The following is an 18868-nucleotide window of genomic DNA, read 5'->3' on the forward strand; positions in this document are numbered from 1 at the left end:
GGCTGGTGTTTTCAGCTCAGCATTAAGAGCTTCACATCCAGGAAAAAACTCTGGCTGCCTCTGAGACAGCCCCAGGACGGGTGCCCTGGCTGCTCCCGGTTCACCCCCGAGCACACAGCCATGCCTACGAGGCTGCTGGTGCTGGCGAGGGCCGGATTTGCCAACAACAACAGCCTAATCTGACGCCAAGCCCCACGTGTTCAGCCACCACAACAGAATCCTTCCTCAGCGCTGGCAAGTGGTGTGGCACTGAGGCAGAATTTGTTTCCTTTAAAGCAAAACAGAAAAGCTCTTTTTTTTGGCTCAGCCATTCGCTCGCAGGCTGCAGCATTTCCCAGCACCTCAGAAAGCCATCACCCCGCGTGCCAGGGCCCCTTTGCTGGCGGCCTGTCCCCTCCCCATGCAGGACACGCTGGTGCTCGTGTACAGGCCCGTGGGTGCGTGGCCATGCAGTGGCCCAGAAGCACGTCCTCCCACACGTGCTGCAGTCCTGGCAGGGCAGTGCCTGCTGCCGCGTGTCTGCGTCGTTCCCTTCCCACCTTCAGCCTCCCAAACGCGTGGCGTGCGTGAGGTTTTATAGCTGCATCCAGCCCCAGTGGGGAAAGAAACCCGACAGCTCTGCAGCAAGACGAACGCATGCGGCCACCCCCAGCAATACAAACCAGAACCGCCTCTCCCCAAACCATTCATCCTTGCGGCGTGTACGAGGAGACACGAGGGTTTATAAACTTTGAAATACACCAGCAGCAGCTCAGCTGATGACACTAAACGAAGCGTCTCTTCTTACAAGGCTTCCTCCCCAGACGCCCCAGCAGTTTGCAGGCAGAATTCCCCTCCTCCCTTCCAGTCCCTCTACATCTTCACTCCTCAGCCCAGCCTCGTGTCCCCGTTCCCATCACACCTGACCCCTGCAGCTCTGGCACAGCTGTCCCGAGGTGCACAAACCCAGAGTCTCACCACAACAACCGACCCTGACAGCTCTGCTCACAGCAACCATGACTCACCACAGTCTCTGGCATGTGCATCTTCGTTAAAATCATCTTCATGATCTCAGGGGGAACGGGGGAACCTGCAATAACTCCTAGAAGAAAGAGGAAAAGATGAGTGTCTTGGAAACCATCTGTTTATTCACAGGAGCAGTCTCTCAGTAGGTTCCGCGCTCCTAGATTTAAAAGCTGGCAAGACCTTTGGGATACACTGGTTCCTGTCAAAATACTTTCTATTTTTACGGATACAGGTCCTAGTTATTCTAGACGCAAAAGCTGCAGCAGGGCCAGTTTTCCTGAATGAATTAAGGGTTGGCAGAGTTCACTTATTAGGAAAATAAACTCTATAGCACATACTGAGTCCAAGCTGCAGTTCCAGAAAAGGAAAGTTTCAGAGCAGAAAGAGGCATAGATTTTTAGCAGGACAAACACTCCCATAGATCATCTACCACCACAAATACAAAAACCTTTCCTCCTGACTTAAGCAGACCAGCCCTTTTGGGAGAGGGCAGATCACATTTTCACCTGTTCAAATCTCTCCTAGGATGACAGAGCAAAAGAGCAGGGCAATATATAGGCTTTGCTGGAGAACAAGATGAGACAAGGATCATTCTTCACATAACAGGGGCGAATAGATAATCTGCTCTAGGTGTTTCTTTATGCTCCAGCACCATCTCCTCCCTGTGCTGCCATTGCCTCGGAAAGACAGGTGGCATCCCTGTTTCAGCTGTCGTGCTCAGCTATTTTTGAGGCTGTCTGAGATGAGATGAGAGATAAAGCTCACGCACACGTTACAACACGTGCTCCAGTATTTATACGAATGACTTTAAAAACAGGCAGGAAACTTTAGGTCAGAGAAAAACACAGAATAGCTCTCGTTTTAGATACTGCACCAGCTTAAAGCACACGAAGTGTCTGCTGCCACACAGCGGTGGTTGGTGATAGAGAGTCGAGCAGTATCAGGCTTCCCAGCTTACCCCACAGCAGACAAAACAGAAAGGTCCTTCCCTAGACTGCTCTAAGATGAAAGAAGAGTCCTAAAAAATACAGAGGTCTTGAAGGAAACCCCAAGGAAAGGAAACGTGGCATCAGGTTAACAGACTCACACAACAGAACTTTGTCCTCCAGGAGAGTGATCTGTTCACACAGCTAAATATAGCCTCCCAGCAGGGGACCAATAATATCCAATTTCTCAGTGTTTTTCCATTTTCTGTTTGAGTTGTCAAACTTACCTCCCCGGAGAGACGACAGGTCGTAGGAGTCAAAGTCTGGCTGGGAGAGCATGTCTATAAACATGGTTGGCGTGCCATGTAAAAAGGAGCATCTTCGAGAAGGGAGAGAAAAGGCAAAGCTGCAGTGTTGGAACCTGGTGCAGTAACAGCTCCAAACCCTGCTCCCATCACACTCTGGGCCTCAGAGGCAGTAGCACAGAGGCAGGCACAACACAAGAGCCTCATCGGGGTGTAAATACATCCACCAGGGTGCATGCACATGTGTGCATATAAAAATATACAAATATAGGCATAAACACAACCACAGCTGCTTTGTTCTACAAGCTGCACGTGAAGCACAACCCGGAAACGCGAGCACCTCAGCAGCAGAGCTACATTTGGAGAAGAAGGGCAAGTGGCTGGGTGTAAAAACACAGCAGCCCTAACAAACCAAGAAAACAGTTGACTTTCTCTCATTCCTGGGAGAAAAGCAGCGTGACAAACTCCCAAACACAACTGCAGAAGTGCCCTCCTGCAGAGCCTTTGCCAGTATGTGCACCCGCAAACACACCTCTCCTGCTGTGGGAAGGAAGCGTGAGCAATGGGCTGGCAGGTGAGACAGGGGAAGAAAGCACTGCCACGGGGCACAGAACTCCTCCGTAGCAAGAACACACAAACTCTCACTTCTCTCGAGACACTGCCTCCAGTGTCGCCTTCCCCTCGAAACTCGGAGATGAGAAGATGCAGGAGGAACCGTGCAGAGCCGTCACCATGCAGCCTCCCACCGACGCCAGGCAATGATAGAGGGGCGCAGGGAGGCAAATACGATAGTCCTGGGATCAAGCCAAACAAAGACAGCAGTGAGGAGATGAGATCTTCCAGTCCCTGCCTAGCCCATCTCACTGCTACAGCTCAAAGACCTCAACAGAGGAATTTCCTCCGTTCATCTAAAACTTGCTGGAAACCTGACATTCATCTGTGCTCCCACTGGATGAAAACGCTGCTCTGATGCTTCTTGACTTGAATTAGAATTAGTTTAGGAATTTTTTTCACATCAAAATTTCATTCTGGAATTCTGCAATGTCATTTCTTTGCTGGACTGCTGGACTTTTTGGTCAGGTACTGCTTACATGTTACTCTACAGTATGCCAAAATAGACAGTGGTAGTGCTATGAAATATGCAGGATATGGCACACGGTTTTAATTTTATTGTGTTTTTTAAAACACCAAAAGCTCTCAATACCAACTGAAACAACCCATCTATTTTTTTTTTTTAAATTATAGCTGTTGTGTGAGAAATAACTACTTCAGAACTTCAAAAGAAAATATTTGCCTTTAATGATTTTTAAGAGGAGCTAAAAATAGAAAGCTTCAACAAGGTCATATCCTGAGTACCACGACTGTGTACATGACATGAATGAAGCCATGTAAAATACATTAAAACCTCATTCAATAGAATTCAATAGAATTCAAAGCTGGCATCTAGAGTCTTGTAGTTGTTTGAAATGAGTATTCACCAAAATGAGAAGCAATCCACTTCACTATTTTTCCCCTACAAAAATGCCTTTTTTTTTCTCTCCAAAAAACTTCACATGAAACTAAAACGCAACTTCAGTGCAACTCCACTGAAAATAAAAGCGTTATGTGGGAAGAACACAGAAGGGTCCTTCCATCTGCTGGCTGTAAGGAAGGTGACCTGAAAAGCATGAACTGTTTGTTAGAACAAACTCAGCCTTCTGAGAGTTTACACTTTCCAAACTTGCCCAGCACCTCATTAGTCACTCAGTAGCCCTCAGTACCAGCTGTGGCATCCTGCCCTGTGGCTGAGCAAGCACCAACTCTCTCCACACAGAGACCATCCTACCCCTGCGTTCCCAACGAGACCCACCTGCTCTGTGATCCCCAGTCTTTCGCCAATCATGTTGCCATTATTCACAATGTTCCTATGAGAGAGGGTGGCTCCTTTGGGGCTTCCTGTTGTCCCCTGAAAGACAGAGAACATTCTGCAATGAAGTCACCTTTTTAGAGGATGAGGTACGAGCGTTCTTTGGGGCAATTTCCCAGGCATTTTCCCCAGGCGATTCTGGGGTGATCTTTCACTTCATTCTTCATTCTGACCAGAGAGACTTTTTTTTCTTTACCAGCATCTCAGTCCCGAATCAGCAAGAGAAAAGTGGCCCAACTACAGCTGGACAAATTCACACAACACCTCGTGCCAAAAGGCTGAGCAGGAAGAATAGAAGTAGAATGGGAACAAGTCTGGAACACACTCTCCATCCTACAGCAGAAGGCTGGAAAAAGACAGAACCAGGGCTTGGTCTAAGAGTGCAGAAGGCAGCGTGATGCTCAGCACCTCACACAGTTCTCTCTGTCTCCCCACTTAGGAACCCAAGCACAAGCCGTGGAGCAGCCAGAAGCACTTACTGAAGTGAACTGAATGTTGATGGGCTCGTTGCAGGACAGGGTCTGCTGTAAGGCTCTTAACTGCTTCATGTGGCTGCTGTCCCCAGCCTGCATCACCTCGTTCATGTGGAAGGTGCCGGGCAGCTTGGAGTCCACCATAATGACGACAGATAAGTCAGGCAGCCTGGCAGAAAGACACACACCATCAACAAGAACAGAGAGAGAAGAAAACTGTCTGGATAGCCACATGCTAGTCGGGGCAAACTTCCAGGACAGCCTAACCTGTTCTCTTCAGATGAGACCAAACTATCAGACCACAAGAAAGAGAAGTACATTAGAGCAGTTCACAAAGGATACGTGTATTCGAGGAGTCTTAAACCCATTTCTAAATCTGAAATCTAGTTTAGAAGGGAGGAATCGTGTGCAGGATGTTCAAGTGAGCCACCAAGAGCCACTTTAATTGCTGGCAATGACAGCCAAAGCCCAAACAGGGAAAGAATAGCGATGTCAAGGTCAACAAAGTTGTTGCAAGCTTCCCGCATCGGTACCTAAAATGCTAAAAAGAGAGCTCTCTGCACAGCTCTTTCCTTCTCTAGAGCTTGTGATGTGTAAATGAGAGAACACGAGGCAGGACACAGCTGTGAGGTCATTGAAAAAATACCAGATGTACCTAACTCACCTTTTACTCTTTATTCCCCCTGGACTGGAATTTTCTAGCTCAGGACATGACTGCTTTAGAATATCATAGTATTTCTGTGATTTAAATTGAGTAGGAAACACCAGTGCCTTACAGCCAACCTGTGAAGGGAGACAGACACTCATAAGAAGTCATCCTGGGTTGATGTCAGGACATGGTAAAGAGCAGTCACCACTGATGCAAGAATGTGCACAGCCCTGTGACCCCACGTGGCAGGAGTTGGCCATTAACACTTCAGGGGGATTTTCTCCATGGCTGCTTTCTCGAAGCACGTGAGCTGACTCCCCGGACTAAACCTGGAGCTTTTTCACACTTTCCCAGAAAGAGCTGTGGTACGGAAAGTTAAAGATTCATTGAAGAACACGTAACAGGTCTTTGCACGGTGAAGGTACAGCAGCCACCCTCTCTCAGCTGCGTGTTCATTTTCTGTTGGCCAAGAAGCAGAGCTGCAGCCCGAGGTTACCCCGCTCACAGAAGATCGGTGCTGTTCATTGCACTGCACAAGGCAGATGACTGATTTTTCAGATTTGGAGTCCCAACACTAACAAAAAACCCAGCCCCAAAATAAAAACATGTCAGCTGTTTTGAAAATTAAAACATTTTTCATTCAACCTTTACATGTACATGATCCTGAAACAAAGCCCTTTAATTACTCCAAGAATTTATTTTTCAGCAGATGTGATTTGCTGAATTTGACCCAGATCTGCAAACTGTTTTCACCTTCCAAAAATCTACTCTTGTCAAATAAACTATTTACGTAAATTACGTACTTGGCTGTTTTCGTTATTTTCCCAGGGTCCATGAAGTAAAGCGACCAATGCTATGCCAGCAAGTTATTCTTAAGTACCCCCTGGGGTGTGTCAGAAAGGAAGACAAACATTTGCTCAATTTATGGAACAGTCTGCCTGGAACCCAGGGGACTGTGTCTTTTCTGGGATGTTTTGGGGCTTTGTAACTTTTCACTACTAGTCACTTCAATCTACTATTCTGATGTAACCGGCTTTGAAAAACAGATGCTGTGTGAGGGGAGAGAGCAAGGCAGATGCTATATGAGAAAAGGGCCTTTAGTCAGGCACCTCCTACTCGATGTCAACTAAAAGGCAGCAGACCCTTTTTCAAAGGACCTGTCATATGAAAGCTGTCAACAGTTCACTTCACAAAGTCCCGGAAACAACAGCAGCAATCAGGGAGAACGGCTATTATTCGGTGTTTGTTACTCTATATACTGGAGGGTGGGAACCTGATGTAGCAAGAAAGGGACTGCACAAGCTGACATGATCCAACAGGCAAAGCTGAAAACTCCTTCGGGTTTTCATTGTGCAAAGAAACAAATACGATCAAATAATTAGCAGTGGTGAAGAAAATCAGAGATTCCAGTGCCAACGGTACAGAGGAAAGCTAGGAAAACTAGAAAATCTGCAAGGGTGAGACAGGAGTAATTCCCAACGGAGCTGAAGCACATTCTGCTCTCACCCCTTCAACACTTCAGGTTTACACTAGAGGAGGAAATCAGAGCAGAATCTGACACAAATAGCCAGAAAGGAAAACAAAAGCTAAGTCCTACTGGAAAACAAATAAAACACAGACACTTCAGGAGAGATGCACAGGATGAAAGTCATAAACAGAGCCAGGAAAGGTAAACTTAAGAAGAATGCAGAAGTTTTTTATCAAAGGGATCAAGTGGCAGCCAGAGAACAGCAACAGCTGGGACCACTACGCTGCAGTGTCATCCCCATGGTCACTGTGGTGGTGTTCCCTTTGCACGGTCAGCACCAGCCCTGTTCTCTGCGCAGCTCTTCCTACCTCTTCCTGATGTACTGAAGTGCTTAACTAGAAGTTTACCTCCGTACCGTGCCCCTACTACCCCCTTTAACAGACAGCTGCTTTCATGATTTCTTGTAAGAAATCAAGTAGCAATAACAGCAAGTGCCACACAAACCTTCCTGATGACAAACTCCAGCTCACGGGCCTGATAGGCGGGATTCACAGACACCTGAAGAGGTAGAAAGAAGAAGGTTACTCAGTTATCCCCACCTTGAAAACCCTCTTCCCTAACGCATACTCCACTAGGAAAGTTCTCCCAGGGACAAGTCACAGTCAAAGCCTCTCCTGTCTGAGATGCAGAATTAAGAGCTCACCACCACAAGGATCTCACGTTCATTAGGAAAGCAAGCTGAATCCTGTGTTTGCATGGCAGGCAAGTGAAGAAAAAAAAAATACAGAGAAAAGATTTATGTGAGGTCACATAAACCACACGTGAGCCACAACAGTTTAGGAACAGACACGGGCCTCCTTTCTGCCAGGCAGACATTCAGTACGCTAAACTAAAGATGTTCAAAACTCAAGGACAATTCAAATTTCTTAATGGACAGCCAGCAAAATAGCAGCTTTGCAGACACTGAGAGGAACAATGTTGAAGTAAACACACCAGATGTGGTACAATCTTTGCCACAGAGCAGTGTATAAATAAGACATGCTCTGGTTAATGTACCAGGTCGTACAATCAAATGAAAATTTGGGGTGTGGAGGTTGGGCTCAATTTTTAAGTGAGCGTTTGTACCATGAAGCAATACTGGTCCTATTTAGGAGGGACATAAATAACCGACAGCTGTTTAGGACAACAGCATGTCACCTAAAAATGGTCCTAAAGGCAAGCATGTTTCCATCTATAATTGTTTACTGCAAGCCATTTGCCAGCAGTTCACTTCCTTCTGCTCCTTCCTCTCAGCTCTGCAGTCTGCTTTCCTGCATAGCAGAGGACGTGTTGAGGGCTGCAGAGATCTTGTTTAAATACTGGTTTCAGTTAAGAGCTAACGTGCTGGGTATGAACACAGAAAATGTGTCAGACAGCAAACTTTTCCCTCCAGCATAACCTATTGCTTTTTTGTCTCCGTTTCCTTTCTCAATACACCACTAAAAACCCAGAAACTCAGACTCAGTAAAACTTACCAGGATGATTCCTGCCTGGGCAGTTGCAAACTGCATGAGAACCCACTCGTATTTATTGGGACCCCACATTCCTAGCCGGTCTCCCTTCTTCAGGCCAAGAGCCAGAAGTCCAGCTGCTGCTTGGTCCACCTGTAAAATACAAGACAAGTGCCTGAGGATCTCAAACAGCATGCATCAGGGGATATTCATTTCCAGGCACTACTTTCTGGGGAAGAAGCATCACTTTTGCAACTGAAATCAGACAGAGCGTGCCTCTGCTGTGCAGTCTGTCAGCTTACTGCTGCAGCAAGATCGTATTCTGGTTGTAAAAGTACCTCGTGTGGACGCTCACCTACCTGTCATGCTGCTGAAAAACATCAAAACTGCCAGGAGGTGGATCAGGGTGCTAGAATTGAAATGGCTCAGGCAACATAAGGGTGAGTTATAAATAACTCGGTGGGCCCATGGCACCTCAGGCCATCAGGGAAGAGACAACATACAGATGGGCTTGTGATCGAGGGGTGATCCTGACCATGGACCCCACTGCACACGTTATCCACGGATGTGAAGCAAGCCAAGAGGTTAAAGCCTCTCTGGCATGGCAGACAGCACCATTTTCCCCCGCTGTGCCAGCCCAGAGGTTTGCTTCTGTGCTGCTTTTGCTCTGCTTCCACTGCCGTAAGCACTCCCCCAGGGCACTTGCCATCATCCACAAGTCAGTGTCACGGAATCACAGAATATCCTGAGCTGGAAGGGACCCACGAGGATCACTGAGCCCACCTCCTGGCTCCACACGAGACCACCCTAAAAGCAAGCCGTATTTCTGAGAGCATTGCCCAAAGCTTCTTGAATTCTGGCAGGCTCGCTGCTGTGATCACGGCCCTGGGGAGCCCGTTCCAGGACAGACACAGAGCACTGGGCACTTTACTTGCTCAGCAGTATCCAAAGGCAGCTGACAGCCTTCACTTCTGCAAACATCCTCCCCGCGGTCACACGGGTAAACCCACAGGGTGGCACGTGGTGTTGTGCACTACATGCTCTCTCTTGAGCAGAGGAACACTTACTACTAGTAGCTGAGCTACTGGTCCACATGGGTGGGTGAAAAGACACATTCTGCCTCTCTTCAAGCTGCTGGATCAGGTTCTCCAGAGCCAACATGCAGGGAAATAGAGGAAAAAGACTTCCTTTGTACTGCTGGTGTTGGCCAGCCAGCGCAGCCGCCGTTGGTTCCTCTCCATCTTCCCAGGTCATTACTGCCAGCGAGCTGGTGCACGGCAACGGTGAGCTCCACACAACGTTCTGCCACGTGGATCACACGCACTTGATTTCATCTGAGCCTCTGGGCATTGCCCAGGTCACTGGAAAGCACCTCCAGCATGGAGTTCCCTCAGGTGCTGGGTGCCCCTCTCCATGGTGTCCACGTGCCCTGAGGGATGCCTTTCCTGCAGGAGTCACCTGCAGAGCGTGAGGGCTTTGCCCCTTTTCCAGTTGCCCTGTCAGTGCCTCCTTCCCTAGAGAGGGATCCCTCTGCCTGGCTTCCCAGCCCTTTAACTCCACGCTACCGGCCCCGTTATCCCAGCATCGCAGCAGCCAGGTGACAACGTGCTCACCTGGACAACGGCTGAAATCTCTTCACAGATCTCGCAGCTCACCCTAGGATAAGTTTCTTTCCTTACCAACCAGCTGACTTCTGCTTCCACTGTTTTTGGCCTGAGTTGGCTCTCTGCTTCTGCCACAGCACCTGGTGCAGGGGCTGGATCCGATCTCGAGGCATTCTCTTCCCCTGAGGGCGCTCGATGGTGCTGACCAACATTTGCTAGGTGCACAGCAGACCCCAGCACAGTGGGGCAAGCTGTACATCTCTGGCATTGCCAGGGGCAGGGCACACCTTTGGTAAAGATTCTGTCAATTTTTTATTTGTAGGTTTCCACACTTGTTCACGGGAAGTCCGTAACCCTTGGAGGTGACAATGACAACTGTGCTAAATCCCACACACCCTGTCACCCAGAACTGTCCTGCCTCAGGGCAGGATATTCTTAAGGGTATTCTTAACCCACAATCAGGAGGCAGAGCAATAGGACCAGGCTGATTTGCACAGCCCAGGGATACCCCAAAATCTCAAGAGGAGGGGGAGAGAAAGGGGAGAGCGTCCTCCCTCATCTCCTCCACTGACTGGCTCTCCGAGGAGAAAGGGAAAATGTGTAATCGTTACTAGTTTCCAAGAAACAGTTCCCAAAGCAAAAAGATGATGGAAATGCTGAGTGCAAATACCAGATTAGGCTCACAACCGGTACTTTTATTGTCTCGTAAGCCAATGTGACACAGCCCAGCAAAGTGATAAAACCAGAAGCCACCTTAAAGCAATGACAAACAGCGAAACAGGAAGCACGCCCAGCAAGGAAGGGGTTACATAACACAACTCTGACAGCAAACTTTGAGAGCAAATAAATCACCCTGGTGGCCAGCAAGCATTAAACAAATACAATTACAGCAAATTATAAACAAATTTGTTCTCTCTAACACACTCCGCTCAGACCTGCCGTTACCCCAACCCTTCGCACCCCACGCTCGGTGCCACAGGGGCTGTTGGGGTTTAACCCAGCAGGGAGCTCAGCACCACGAGGCCGTTTGCTCACTGCTCTCCCAGTGGGATGGGGGAGAGAATCGGAAAGGGGTACAAGGGCAGGAACTCGTGGGTGGAGGGGCAGTTTAATAAAAGAGAAAAAAAGAAAAAAGAATTAAAAACAAGTGATGCACAATGACTTTGCTCAGCACCCTCTGAAAGACCCCCAGCCTGTCCCCAAGCGACAGCAGCCCCCCCAGTTTCAGGGCTGAGCCCTGAGGCTTTGTGGTGGGGAACATCCCTCTGAGCAGCCCGGCTCAGCTGGCCCGCCTGTGTCCCCTCCTGGCTCCTGGGGCACCCCCGTGCTCCTCACTGGCAGGGCAGCACGGGGAGCCCAAAGCCCTTGGCTTTGCTGACAGCTGCATTCGTGCTAGGAGCAGAAATCCCGACACGCTCAGGAGCTCTGCAAGTCAGCGCAGTGACACAAGAGCTGGAGTCTGCTCGGGTGACAGAAACGTCATGACTCAGCCCACTCCAATTACAGCCACTATCTGTTACATACAAATGTTCCTTTTGAGATGTGAAGTAAGCACTTCACGGGGCATGACTCACAAGGAGGACAAAGGCAGCACACACCCCTCATGCGCTCACCCAGGCCATGCTGTTACTGCGGGCTCGGGGCCAGGCCAGAGATGCACACTGGACAAACCTCCCTGCTGAGCTAAGGGCTGAAGCCAGCTCTGATGCCTCCACCGTAGCTGTTGCTGCCAGAATCTGGCTGTTTGGGCTCCCTGACAGGCGAAGCAGACGCTCACCTCCTCTTTGAACTGAGCAAACGTTTTCCGAACCCCATCTCGGACGAAGACGAAGGCCTCACGGTCAGGAAAGCGCTCAGCCGTCTGGTCCAGGCACTGACCCACGGTTTTGTTTAGAAGCGGGATGTCCACGGCCCCCTGGACATAGCTGTTGGTCGCCCGCTGGGACGCAGCAGGTCTCCTTGTGTGCAGGGCACTGTGAAGGAAAAGAAGGTATGAAATAGATGCCAGCAGGGTTTCCTCTGCTGTCGCACACCCCCAGAGCTCTCCCTGCCCCCTGGCTGGGGTGATAATCCCAGTTTACCTCACCGCCGTGGTAACGCTGTAATCTAAAACCCAAACGGTTCCTAAGCCACAAGGTTCAGAGCCGGGCTCTGGTTACAAAAGAGTGTATTTATTTTTTTTAATATAACCCATCAATGCAATCCTCCCTGCCTGCAAGGCCTATCAGTCTGCCTGCAGTACCTGGAGTTTCTGCATGAGGGTTAAAAGTCTTGGCAGCTCATCCCTGGGTCATCTTTTACAGCCTTTCCTTGCGCTGTTCCAGCCTCAGTTTCTCTGCCTTGAGCTCCACCCAGGTGAAGGACCATAAAATACCAAACCGAATCACCAGACAAAGGTGGAAGGTGTTTGTTTGTGTTTTTCTCCTCCCCAGAGCTCAAGGGCTCACTCTCAGGAGGTGCAAACAGCGCATCCCACTGAGGTAAGCAGACAGCTCTTGCTTTGCATCAGCTCCAACAGCATTTCAGCAGTCGGCTGTTAGAGAATCACAGGATCACAGAGGAGCTGAGGCTGGCACGGACCTGTGGATGTCACCTGCTCCAGCCTCCTGCCCCTGCAGGACCACCAAAAACTAGCTGCCCAGGACGACATCCAGGCAGTTTTTGAATGTGTCTGAGGATGGAGACTCCACAACCTCCCCGGGCAACTTGTGCCAGTGCACGGTCACCCACACGGTAAAGGGAGGCTTCCTGACGTCCAGAGGACCCTCCTGTGTGTCACTTTGTGCCCGCTGCCTCTTCTCCTGGGGCTGGGCACCACAGAAATAAGCCTGGCTCCGTCCTCTCTGCAGCCTCCCTTCAGGTACTTGCAGCCTCCTAAGAGCGAAGCTCCACTCCCAGCCCCTCCTTGGGCTCTCTCCATCTTCCCCCGGCCCGAGGAGCCCAGAACTGGACCCAGCACTCCAAGTGCGGCCTCAGCAGTGCTGGGCAGCGAAGGATCCCCTCCCTCAGGCTCCTGGCAATGCTCTGCCTCAGGCAGTGCAGGATATCCTTAGCCTTCCTCGCAGCAAGTGCACATTTCTGGCTCGTGTTCAACTTGGTGTCCACCAGGACCCTCAGGGCCTTTTCTACCGAGCTGCTTTCCAGCTGGGTGGCCTCCAGCACGTCCTGGTGCCTGAGGTTATTCCCCTCGAGCGCAGGGTTTTGCATTTCTTCCTTTGCCTCCCTTCGGGCAACAAAGAAAACTGCTTCTGGCATCTCTAAATATCTGGATGGGTTCTTGATTTGGCAGTTTCCTGAGAGATTGTACATGGCTTTGATCTTGCTACAATACGAAAAGGTGCAAATAACGTGGAAGGTGTGCAGGAAAACCTGTGTGTAGGCAAATTCCCCGGACTGGCTTCCCTCAGCTGGAAAGAGACTGAGAAAGTGAAACTTAAAATCAAAGTCAGAGAGACGTCATCTGAACCTTCCCCTAGAAGGCCTGCAGAGAACAGGAAATTCTCATCTCACAGAATAAAAACCGCTTAGAGGAGTTCAAAGAAGTTGAGCTGTACCCGAGAGGAGCTGGCGAAGTCAGGGGCTGTGTATGCAGCGCTAAGCGGGCTGCGAGCACTTCACTGTCTCTGTGAAGTGCACTGGAGAGAGTTTATGGTCCTGAGGACAGCATCAATAAAACGAGGAGCTAGCAGATGGATGAGGGGAGGGAGCTGCAAAGATAATAAAGCAGGCGTGCGGGGTAGAGGAGCCTACACCCACCACAAACACTGGGAGGACAACAGGGGAGGTGTTCCAGCGGAGAACCTCGGCAGAAATGGCAGGACAAAATACCTGAGAGGGGCGCAGAGGAACTGTATTTGAGGCCAAACTGGAGAGATGTGGGCAGGGCAGCAGGAAAAGTGTTTTCAAATCATTTTGGCTTTCCCTGAGGTCTGCCCACCAGCTGCCTCGCTCAGTGGAAAAGCCGCAGCCTCCCCTGGAACCACAGCTCGCAGAGATGCAGGTGCTGCCACTCCTCTCCCTGCTTTCTCACCACTTGCTCCTGCCCTGAGCCTTCCTCCACCCAAGCAGCCTCCCAGCCCCCTGCAGGCCTCCCCGGGCTCTCTTGCCTCCGTCCTCACTTCTTCCCTGCTTTCCTCCAGGTTCTCAGCTTCCCCGTTCCCGATGCAGGTGACCGGGAAGGACAGGGTTAAGGAACACGTTTGGGGCACACGGTGCTGAGGCAAGGTCCTGTGTTTAAAGCTGGGGGCAGATCTGTGAGAGGAAAAAACCAGAGCAGCCTGAAATAACATAACAGCTGGGTACAATGGTGCCAACCTTCTGCAAAGACTCAGTGCTATTCACTGCAGGAGATTTGCCTTCCTGCCCATGAGATGCAAGCAGCAGCATGTAGCTGCTTCCTCTAAGGGGTGAGCACAGAACAAGCTTTTAGCCTCCAGGCGGGGAGTTCTGCTCTGAGAGCTCAGCGGTGACTGAGCCTCCTTCCCCGTTCCTTTCCGGGGATGGAGAGCTCTGCAGCTCCCGCTCACCCCACTCAGGCAGTCGTTTCTAGCAGTCTTGTAGGGCAATTTACACTAAGGCTGTACAAGGGTCACCAGAGAAGGAGAAGGGAGGCCACAACCAAGCAAACATCACAGAGAATTATCATTTCTTGTTTGAAAGCTCCTGGGCAAGGCAGGTATAAAAACCAGGAGATGAAAGAGAGCTCTGAAGAACAAAAGCCTTTTATAAAGGTTGAGAAATCTCTCCCTAACCCAAGGGAAGGAGGAACGTTCCTAACAAAGCAATAAAAACCACCGCAGCCATTGTCACTTGCTGTCGGTGACCAGGTAAGCCCTTGTGCTGCTGGAGAGAGCTTTTAGAGGAGCCGCTGCAGTTTCTGGCACGTTGGAGGAGGAAACCACGAACTGTTTGCAACGACATTAACTTGGGGGCACTACGTCCTCACCTCTCCGAAGCCAGGTCGCCTCCAGCTGCAGTGGAAGCAGAACCTGTCCCTGAGCACAGCTCCAGCTGCAGCACAAAGAAGCGGCTCCCTCCTGTGCTCAGCTCCCGCAGGCAGCCTGGAAAGGGCAGAGGAGGCTGGGGGCAGAGAGCAAACGCTGACCTGGCTGCGCACGAGCCCTTTCACCAAGTGCCCTCCCGGAGCTCACCTCGAGCTGAGTGGGCTGAGGGCTCGGGGCTTTGCTGGGCAAACAGAAGCATTTCATCAGCCGCTCGGTTCCTCTTGGGACGCAGAGCAGGGGAAGCGTTACTAATTAGCAGGGGGAAAAAACAAAACAGAAAGTTGCTCTGCCATCTTTCCCTAGCACGTGACTGACCAAAAAAAAAAAAAAATAGACTGAAGATAGAAAGGAAAATTGTGAGAAATCCAGTCTAAATGCACAGGGTCCGGAGCTGAAGCAGCTTCATGCCTTCTGCCACCGGCCTCTTGCTCTCCCAAGCTCCTTGCACAGCCCACACCGCCAGGACCTGACAAAGCACAGACCAGGCCAGGCCTCCTGCTCTCACTCTCCTTTTTTTTTCCAGGCCTGAAGAGCCAGAGGGTTTCACTGACCTCCCAGCAAGCAGAATTCCACCCTCCCTCCATATGTGATGGTTTGTTTTCTCTGTGCAAACGCTGGAGTCCCTCCTGCAGTCCCTACGAAGTGCAGAAAAGTTGAAGGGCCCGATCCTCACTCACGACACGCAAAGCCAGAGCCAAACACAGCTCCTCCTCCAGTCCTCACAGCTCCCTCCCTGCCCCCAAACGCGGGGACGAAAGAATGTCCAAGACCGGGGAAAGATTTCTTTATAAAGCCCTGCACTTCAAAATCCTTCTGCGAAAAGCCAACGGTTAGCCTCGGTGCGAGAACACACGCAGCTCATTCTCACAGGTCCCAGCCGTTCACACCCTCACTTGCAGCTTTAAAATTAGGGTCTAAGGTGCCTCGTGCTCATAGCCCGGAGCCACTACCTCTTCTCAAAGTGCCTCCTCGCACAGCCTCTGCAGAAACATTAAAGAAGCAAAATTCACAGCTGTCACTTGTCAGAGTTCCCTGAATTCCAGGCTGATGTTGCAAGAGCTTCAGCGTTTCCATAGCACGCATTTCTTGGCCGTGGTGTGGGTCAAAGAGAGGTGTGGGACAAAGCAAAGCAGGGCTCTGGAGGCACTGCATGGAAGGAACAAGGCAGGCACGTGATCCCTCAACTACCAGCAGCACCGTGCTGAAAAAGGTGCCAGAACCAACAGCGAGTGTTGAACTGGGAGAGTGCTTCGAGAGGCCTCTACGTAGAGGGCTCCAAAGGATTTAGAAATATTTGTTTTGTTCCTCTTTGTTACAGAAGACAAATAATTCCCCCTCCACCTTCCCCTAGGAAACAGCTGGCACTGCTGGAGATAAAAGAAGCCTGCTGGGCCTCGCTCCGATCCTACGGCAGCTCTCAGCTCCCTGCCTCAGCTGGAGGAGAGCAAATAAACTCCACGTGCTCCTGGGTTTCAGCACGCTGATGAACGCTACTCCTGGGGAGCGCGTGCCCTGTTTCAGCAGCACATTCCAGCAGCAAGCAGCCTGCCGCGCTGCAAACAAGCCAAGCTCATCACCAGGCTGCCCCTCACTCTAGGAACTTCAGAGTTCAGCAGCGTAACTGGACGGAGACCTGGGGAAAAGCAGCTTCCCTCCTTGGCGTGCGTGGAAGGAAGGCGGGCAGCTGGATCCTGGCAGCTGGATCCTGGCACTCCTGCCTGGCCGTGAGCAGCAGAAGCCATCAAACTTAATAAAGCACTCCTGGCTAACATTTTATCGCTGTTGACAGAAGATAAGCAGTTTCATTTTTCACCTTTAACTCTTCCTGTCTCTATAGAAATTATCAGAAGAGCAGCACGGGGCAGAGGCATCGCTGTAACCATTTGTCCCACTACAGGGAGTACACCAAAAGCTCCAGCTTTGCAACCGGGAGGGACGCTGACCTGAGCTGTGGCATTCCCCCTGCACCTATATAAAAGGCTCTGCCCTCCCGTGGCTTCAGATTGAACCCGGTGCACCCAGCGCTGTTTGCTTACCTCTATTCTTTTAATAAATCCTATTTTTTTATTTAATCCTATTTTGAAGATTGAGCCATTTCTAACACCCTGAAACAACTTTGGGGTCTTTTACGTAACGCGACTGCAATAAAAGGGTGGTGAAAGCTACCTCTGCCCTGCAATGCCTTGCCTCTTCCTTGCTCTTTAAAGCAACTCTTTTGACTGAGGGTTAATGGGGTTTGATTACTGGTTATTTTGTTTGTTTTAGCTTGAGGAATGACAGTCTCCAAAGCTTTAACGGAGTCCTCAGATTTCAGTTCCATCAGACAGCAGAATACTTTCTCCACTGCGCCTCTTTCCCTTCCACCCTCTTCCTGCCAGAAGGCCAAGCACTGCCCGATACTAACAGCAGAATTTTAAAAATATTTCTGTTCCTAGGAGGAGTTTACTCCTTTAAATCTGCGTTGCATCCCACTGCTTTGGGCTCCTGCCCCTCAGTCCCACTTGAAATTCTAGTCTGGAGCCCAAACCACAACAAACTTTGCCTTGCTTCACTTCTGACCCCGTTTCTCGGGAAGGGGTTTTGTGGTGGCAGCCCTGGCCCCGGCACCACCTCACTCCCTCTCTGAACCCAGCTGAAAGGAAACACCTGGACCTCTGTGTGAAGAGCAAGAGCTGCCCCTTGTGGAGTCACTCGCTGCAAGCCATGCCTCCTCGGGAGGACGACTCCCTGAATTTCAGCTGATATTCCCAAGCCCCTTTCCAGATCAGTTCTTTCCCTTTTGCTGTTTTCTCCCAAGAACTCGCTCTGAGAGGCAGCGATGAACAACAGCAATCACTGGCCAGGCTCCAGAGCTCCTCGGTGCCAAGGACCAGCTGGCACCACGTTGCCCCTCAGCACCCTGCCCACGCTCTGCAGGGCCCGGTGCCAGCAGGGATGCTGCCCTCACGGCAGGGTGCTGGGGGAAGAGGAGAAGCCACTGGGTCCATCTCCTGCTGCTGCAGCACAAAGGGAGCTGCTGCCCAGCTGCCCAGCCCCAGGCACACGCTCCCATCCCTCTGCACACTGTGCTGGCCTCATCCCTGCCCCTTGTGTCCCCCCCCCAGGACAGGGCCCCTGTCTCCTGCCGCTTTGGGGGGGGGGGGTTATAGGGAAGCCAGGAGACAGTGACACACGCTTAGAGGAAAGCCCCAGCACTCCGAGCTGAACCTGACCTCTCTGCACTGCGACCACCCCCAAATTCCCTGTCCCCTCTACCCCCACCTTGCACCACTGCTCCTTAAAGTCCCTTACAGCCCATTAAAGCCCCTTACAGCCCTTAAGGTCCATTATAGCTCCTTAAGGTCCCTTAAAGTCCCTTACAGCCCCTTAAGGTCCCTTATAGCTCCTTACAGCCCCCTAAGGTCCCTTATAGCTCCTTACAGCCCCCTAAGGTCCCTTATAGCTCCTTGAGGTCCCTTAAAGTCCCTTACAGCCCCTTAAGGTCCCTTATAGCTCCTTACAGCCCCCTAAGGTCCCTTATAGCTCCTTGAGGTCCCTTAAAGTCCCTTACAGCCCCTTAAGGTCCCTTATAGCTCCTTACAACCCCTTAGGGTCCCTTGAGGTCCCTTACAGCCCCTTAAGGTCCCCTATAGCTCCTTCCAGCCCCTTGAGGTCCCTTCCAGCCCCTTGAGGTCCCTTCCAGCCCCAACCCCACCCCCATCCCGCAGCCCCCCCAGAGCTCCCCCGTCCCTACCGGCCCCGCAGGAGGAGCAGCGCCCGGCGGGGCAGCGCTGCGAGCCGGGCGGCGGTGGCCATGCCCATGAGGCCGGGGGCAGCGGCAGCCGGGAGCCGGGCGGTGGCAGCGGCGGAGGCGGCGGCCGGGGCTGGGGGGGGGGCCGGGCCGGGCCGGGCTGGGTCGGGCGGGGGCGGTGCGCACCGGGAACCGCCTCGGTCCCGGCCGAGCCTGGCCCCGGGGGGCTGCGGAAGGGGCTGGGTTAGGGAAGGGGCCACCCTCGGCACCCCCCCGGGTGCTTTCCTGGGAGTAGGGTGGGATGGGGTG

General features: G+C 51.3%; 1 protein-coding gene across 1 annotated transcript in view; it reads right to left on the bottom strand.

Moving 5' to 3' along the window:
- Positions 1-18647, bottom strand: part of ACSF2 (acyl-CoA synthetase family member 2) — a 38225-nt gene extending 19578 nt beyond the window's left edge. Inside the window, exons 1-10 of the mRNA XM_032200004.1 lie at positions 18563-18647; positions 11604-11799; positions 8247-8375; positions 7237-7290; positions 5280-5398; positions 4622-4784; positions 4086-4181; positions 2882-3030; positions 2219-2310; positions 1005-1081 (exon numbers count right to left, since the gene is read on the bottom strand). Coding sequence (XP_032055895.1) covers positions 1005-1081; positions 2219-2310; positions 2882-3030; positions 4086-4181; positions 4622-4784; positions 5280-5398; positions 7237-7290; positions 8247-8375; positions 11604-11799; positions 18563-18630 — 1143 coding nt within the window. The 5' untranslated portion in view covers positions 18631-18647. The remainder of the gene's footprint in view (positions 1-1004; positions 1082-2218; positions 2311-2881; positions 3031-4085; positions 4182-4621; positions 4785-5279; positions 5399-7236; positions 7291-8246; positions 8376-11603; positions 11800-18562) is intronic.
- Between the last annotated feature and the right edge of the window lie 221 nt (positions 18648-18868).

The sequence above is a fragment of the Aythya fuligula genome, chromosome 18 (assembly GCF_009819795.1).
Source record: "Aythya fuligula isolate bAytFul2 chromosome 18, bAytFul2.pri, whole genome shotgun sequence".
Lineage (NCBI taxonomy): Eukaryota > Metazoa > Chordata > Aves > Anseriformes > Anatidae > Aythya > Aythya fuligula.